Below are 6,639 nucleotides of genomic sequence, written 5' to 3'. Positions count from 1 at the left end.
TTTTTTTTTTTTTTTTTTATAGGATAGATGGTAATTTGAGGGTTGTTTGGGGGAAATTCACAGATGAGGAAAAGGCTTTTCAGGATGACCTAAATTTCTTCTGTGACTACAGAGCAAAAAATTGGCAGGTAACCAAAAATATGAACTAGAACATATTATGTTTTATGCCTGTACAAGAGAAGGGGATGGAAGAAAAATAGGGGACATAAATTGAATGTTAAAGGTAGACTTCAGAAAGCGAGGTCTTATGGGCTGAGGTCTAATGGGAAGGTGGCTTATGATAGCTGAGAAACCTCAAAATTAAATCCTGATTAAGCACCTAAGGAAAAAAAAGCATAGTAAGAATATCTAATACGGCTAAAGAAGGAGTTCTTGAATAAAAATCAGATTATAAAAGGCCAGGTTTACAAAGGGAAATTAAGGCATGTAACCAAGAATTAACATAATATAGAAGCAAAGATGAGAACCAAAGCAAGGGAATTAAATGAGAAAGGAGCTTTACTGCAATGTTCAAAACAAGATGGAGAACAGGGAATGCAAAAGCACTCCTGAACTGGATGAAATGAAGTTAAAAATTACCGTGGGTCCTTAAACTCCAAAAGGCAGGGACAATGTGTCTTAATCTCTATGACTGACTGGACTACATAAGACATCTGATCAAAATTACTAAAATCCAATTAACAGAAGCCAGAATTAGCTTGTACTTGTCTTTTCTGAGAGGAAAGATATTTTTTTTCAGAGTGAAAAATGTCAAAGGAACAACATAATGAGAAACAACTGAAATGACTACACTTGATGACAGCCTAAAAAGGACAAATTTCGAGTTTGTTTAAGAAAATACTTGCTAATAACTTGAGGGCCTTAAAACTGATAGAGGTACCTTAAACAGTGGTAAATGTCATTATCAAATTTATTACTAATGAAAATTTCCTTTTTCCAGCATTTATGTAACCATCTTGGATTAATAACATATCAGTGCAACTTTTCACATCTTATTACATATTATCATATAGTTAAATTGAAAAATTCTAAATTCTCTATTCCTTTTGTTCCTGAACCTACATAAAAGTTCATTAAACACTTCTTGCTTCATGTTTTGTACATGTGATGTTTAAAAACAATAAAATAAAATTACAATGTTGCCCCCTTTTATGCAGCATTCTAATTCAAGGCGCTAATACTTTTTAAGTAACATTTATCCATTCCCAATATTTTTCTAAGATAAAGCATATATTTTATTAAAATCTAAACTGAAGTATTAGATAACTTAGTCTGTGAAAACACAACAAACTGTTGTTCAACTTCTACTCAATCAAGACTTAGGTATGACCAATGTGTAGAAGAGAGTATGTAAAATGATAAAGTTTGCACAAAAAAAAAAAAATCAATGAAATGAACAGTATTTTAGATCTTCGTGAAAAAATGTCCAAGAAAAAGTATACTGTGGAAGTCAATGTTGACAAGGACAAGAAAATGATTATAATTATGAACTTTATTTTTATTTATTATGCCAACATTTTCAGGAAAGAGACTTTACATAGGTTTTATAATTCATTTTACAAGCAAATTCTAAATATACAGTATTTACTCTGAACTTTTTTTTTCATCAATAGGAAAACAATACTGCAGATATTAAAGATTGTGGTGTTTTTGTTTTTAGTTAGTAATGATTTAGAGACTTTATATTCTTAGAGTCAGTATTACTTTGTTATGGCAATGCTTTACCAATGAGAAAGTGGATAGTTTTTCACCAACAAGGTTAAAACATATGATGTATCTTTAATTAGTAGCACTGTTGTAGACTGGTGCCCATCATAATCATTTATCTAAATGTATTCTTTCAAATTACTGCAGCAGAAAAATTGAAGGTATGGAAGAAACCCAGAAAATATAATTCAAGAATCAGAATTAAGAAAAATAGCAAGGCCATCATCCCCAAGGAGAAACATTATGTATTTGTATTACAGCTATAATTAATTTTCGAGTGTGTGCATAAGCATGCAAACATAACCAACCATCTCAACTAATTTATAAACACAAAAACTAATGCATAAGATTGAAAGTGAACTGAAACTGTGCTGCAGTCTTACTGATCTTCATTGCAAGCCTAATCACCTAATTCGGTGATTCCAAATTACATCTTCAATAACCCTAGAGACCAAGAAACCGTCATAACAACTCTGCTGACAAATAAAGTGTACCTTTGTGTCTGTTAACACCATCTATGCTACAGGAATATTTAGAAATGACAGCTAGAGGATCATGTTCTCTTTGAGTATGTTACTCTCTTGAGTAAAATACTTAAGGGGACAATAAAACATTTAAAAAAAAACAGTGCTTTAATGGGAAAAGTGATATGCTAAGGATATAATTCTGTGAAAGGCTGTACTTCAAACAGCGACAATTATAGAGAAATTATTTTTTAAAAAGCCACGCCCAATAGGAGGCGTTTTGATATTTCAGGCACAACTCCAAGCAATTAAGCTCATTTAAAGTGCAAATCTGGTATATTCTTTCATATTCAGATTTTTACTTGGTAAAATACTTAGTAAGTTCCCTAATATCTAATAAATACAATGAATACAGTCTATATGCCTGAAAATATTGCACAAATTAAAACGAGACTCCAAAAGAAAAATGCTAGAGGGTCTCAGTCTTTAGAAACATTCTAAATGATATAGCTATGTAATTCTTTAATGCCTTAAAATCATCTGCATCTGTACTGATAAAATTCCTTAGGCCAACTTTGAAGAAATCGATATGTATCCCATTAACAGCCAATGTATAATTCTACATACTCTTAGTAATTTTCTTTCACAAATGTGAAACTTAACCAACCCCCAAGAAACTTCTTCCTCAGGACTTGGAATTCAACACTGTCACCATCTTCACTGAAATCACAAGAACTAAGGAAAAAAGTGATCCGAGTTCCTGTGGAAGGGGATTTGGCAGAGCTGACCTACAGAAGCAGTAAACAAGGATTAAGCCAAATCTGAGGAGTGGTCTCTGATTATTTAGGTGAGCTACATCCTCGCCTCATTTCTGATTTAACATTTACTAAGGAGAAGCCTAGCATAATATTCTTGCAGCTTTCCAAGAAAATTGCAGGCCAAGTACTTTGTTGTTTTGTGCAAGCATCCTAGATTTTTTTCTCTTAAATACATTATGCTTCATAATTATATTGATGAAATTTCTGCCAAGATTAAGGCTCAACAAAGGTACAGAGAGGTTGAACTTATAGGCTCCTATTTCTGCAATTCATCAGGGAGAAAAAATTGAACAGGACAAGATTAGAATAAACAAATTGCAGAAGTTATCATTTTTATATAATAGACAAAGACATTTCCCTCAGACTAGGGAGCTAAAAATAAAGTAAAAATTTAAAACTTTTCCCTTAAAGATAAAGACCTACTTGTAAATAACATTTCACAAGAGTCTGTGTGTGTGAGTAACATGCTGTTGAGTCCACTCTGACTCCTGGTGACCTTAAATGAGTGAGGTCCACAATGTCCTGTCCTCAACAGCCCTGCTCATCTCCTGTAGACTCATGCCTATGGCTTCTTTTATGGAGTCAACCAATTTCATATTTGGTATTCCTCTTTTCCTGCTGCATTCTATTTTTTCCCATATTACTATCTTTTCCAAAGAACCCTGCCTTCTCATGATGTGCCTGAAGAGTCTATAATCAACTTATAAATCAACCAAAAGCCCAATTCATCAGTATTATATATATATATATATATATATATATACATACACATAAAATACAGAAGTGCTGTCGAATGAGAGTACGATACTAGATTGGTGATGCTCACCTGTTATCAAAACCAAGAATGGTTTGTAACCAGTGAATGGCAAGTTTATTCAAATGGTAAGGGAAGGCTCCATCAAATTGGTAGTAAATGCCTCTTTCAAAATTTCCACTAACGTACTTGCTGTTATTTCTCTAAAAAGGGGCAAGTTTACCAATATATATTTTTAAAAGGAATCCCTAGAAATCTGAGTGACTTTTTGGCCATAATCCCTTTTGATACATTTTTGGTCAGCTGATCACAACAAAAATTTACATTGTAAAAGGCTATCTATTTAAGACACTAATTCTAATACAGGCAACAACAGGTGAACAACCTAAAGATGACATGATTTGTGTGAACAAGAGGGCAAATTTACTGAACCACCCCCGAAGAGCAGTCCACAGCATGATTAGGTCAGTACATCTGGTCCCTTGGTGGTTCCGCAGCTACCTTCCTAGCACATTAAATAAGCATGCTGCCACTGAAATATCTTCTAATATCTTTTAATAAAACACAATTTCCTCTTTCTAATTCTATTTTTCTTCCCAAATCTACTTTTCAAGACATTGTCATTCAAACATATACCAACATAAAAGGGAAATATGGAAAAGTAAGCAAAACAAAATTATTATGAATTCTAGCTTTCTCAAGATAATCTTTATAATTATTCTCAAAATATTTTAACTTGTTTTGCTACAGAAAATAGTTTTAAATCCTTATGTATGGAATATTTATATCTCATCAAAGTTTTATGCAAACATTTCAAGTCCATTATTCCAGTCCACAGATATTAGCAGAAAGTCAATAAATATACATATTACAGTAAAGACTTAATTTAAAATATATGCTGTGGAACTTTAAAACAGCTATCAGAGTTCCATAAGCCTACAGGGTTCAAAGCTGAATTGCCAGCAAAACTCTAGCACCAACATCCGTTATAAATGAATACATCTTTAGGAACAGGTTGCAAGATGTATCTCAAGCTTTCCAAAAGTTATCCAGTAGCAAAAACAAACACAATGGTGTGTGGGTGTGTGGGTGTGTGTGTGTGTGTGTGTGTAAAACAAGATGTTAAAGTAACATATAATTGGTTTATATATAATATGAAACATTTTAGCCTGGGGAATTTGGTAAATAAATATTGAGAATAGCTTGCTGAATCTAGCAAGGAAAAATAAAACTTACACAGACTTCCTATTAAAAGCCTGATCTTTATTCATCACAGAGCTATTGCATAGACCTTTTATATATATAAATCACTGGCCAGAACTCTGCTTATAGACTTACAGACTACTGTCTTCCATTACCACCAAATCTTTAGTTAAAATAATAACCATATTTACAGGAGGGGCAAGTGAAAAAGGGTGAGGCTCTGAGAACCACAATTAATAGACCTTAAAAGGATTAAATCAGCAAAGCACATTTCTTGCCTGCTAAGTGTAATATTATGAATTTTCTGCTGTGCAGAGGATAGATAACATGATTATAGCCTTCTGTAGGCCTGAGATGGGTAAGCAAACTTCTGCATTTACCTGAGACAAATATACTCAAATACTATGTACTTCAACCAGGATATAAAATGGAAGAGCCCAAACTAGTAGAAGCTTCCACATTTTAATTTTTAAGATTTGCAAGCTTTCAATGGAACCTCCATCATGGCAGCAAACTGCAGGAAAAGCTATTAGAGAACAGATGTTTTTTTTAAAAAGCAAATTGGCAGGTGATGGCTATGCACTTAATGTATCTTTGGTTTAGGAAGACGAGAATATCGATTAGAGGCCAAACAATCCCCAGAATTCAAATTACCATTTGGATTCTGCATGATTTCTTTTCTTTTTGTTAGTGGCCTTGGGATGCTTGTCTTGGCCGGAAAGTTTTGAGGCTCTAGTTTGGGGGTGCTTATTTGTTTTTGTTTGAAAGAGCCTGAAGGGGGGCGGAGCTTAGATGCTTTTGGATTTGGATTATTTGCGAGATTTGTTTGACTAGATGTTAGTTGAAGTTTTGCTGAATTACATGGTGTAATTATTGGTGAGTTCTTACAAGTGGGACTTCTACTTGGAGATGATTCAGAAACTGGAGGTACCAAAGAATTCAAGATGGATGGCTTAAAAGGCTGCAAAGATTTGGGCTGAGACATGTAGTCCTCCGGTGAAGACTGATTTCTTCCAACTCTCTTAGCCTGGTCTACTGTACTTGACTGGGTAAGTGTTTGAAGAGAAGTGGGTATAACAAACTGCATGTCATTAATCTGATTATTTGCCAAATGATAAGGCTCTTGAGAATCCATGGTCATGTTCAAGTTTTCTTCTGAAGGTGTACTCTTAGCCACATCCTTAGTAAATTGTGGGCTTGACAAAAAAGGCTGGTCTTCTGGACCACAGCTGTGTTCTTGTTGCAATCCATGTGTAATGCTTTCATCCAAATGTGCAACACCCTGACGTATGCCCTGGATTGTGTATTCACTGTGGGCCTCGATAGGTTGGGGTTTTATTAGTTTTCCCTGGGCGTGGTCTGTTGGTCTGGGAAGGCTGCTGGAAGGCTGTAGTACTTGAGGCTATTAAAATTAAAAACAATATTAGAAACAATTTATTTTAGAAATGTCACCCAAAATTAACATAAGTTCTAATTAGGCTGTATTGGTGCTTATTATTTTTTAATATGAGAAATATGTGGGGTTCTTTTAAATTAAAAAATAAATTGCAATATTCAAGTGAATTCATGAGACACATACAAGAGTGATAATGCAAACAAAAATGATACAGGCAGTAACAGCAACAAGATCTAAAATCAAATAGGAGAAAAGAAAAATCTTAAAATACTGATTTATTGTCAAAAAAAGATACCT

General features: G+C 33.8%; 1 protein-coding gene across 15 annotated transcripts in view; it reads right to left on the bottom strand.

Annotated features, from left to right (window-relative positions):
- Positions 1-1,474: 1,474 nt before the first annotated feature.
- Positions 1,475-6,639, bottom strand: part of CCSER2 (coiled-coil serine rich protein 2) — a 169,624-nt gene continuing 164,459 nt past the window's right edge. For 9 of the 15 annotated variants that reach the window (XM_039872272.1, XM_039872277.1, XM_039872274.1 and 6 more), the window contains one exon: positions 1,475-6,348. In XM_039872272.1, the coding sequence (XP_039728206.1) occupies positions 5,530-6,348 (819 nt within the window). In that variant the 3' untranslated portion in view covers positions 1,475-5,529. The remainder of the gene's footprint in view (positions 6,349-6,639) is intronic. The other 6 variants (XM_039872281.1, XM_039872282.1, XM_039872285.1 and 3 more) reach the window with 3 other exon arrangements.

This window comes from Pteropus medius, unplaced genomic scaffold (assembly GCF_902729225.1).
Source record: "Pteropus medius unplaced genomic scaffold, Ma_sr-lr_union100, whole genome shotgun sequence".
NCBI lineage: Eukaryota > Metazoa > Chordata > Mammalia > Chiroptera > Pteropodidae > Pteropus > Pteropus medius.
The sequence above is the reverse complement of the archived record's forward strand: the minus strand, read 5'-3'. Positions and strand labels throughout refer to the sequence as shown.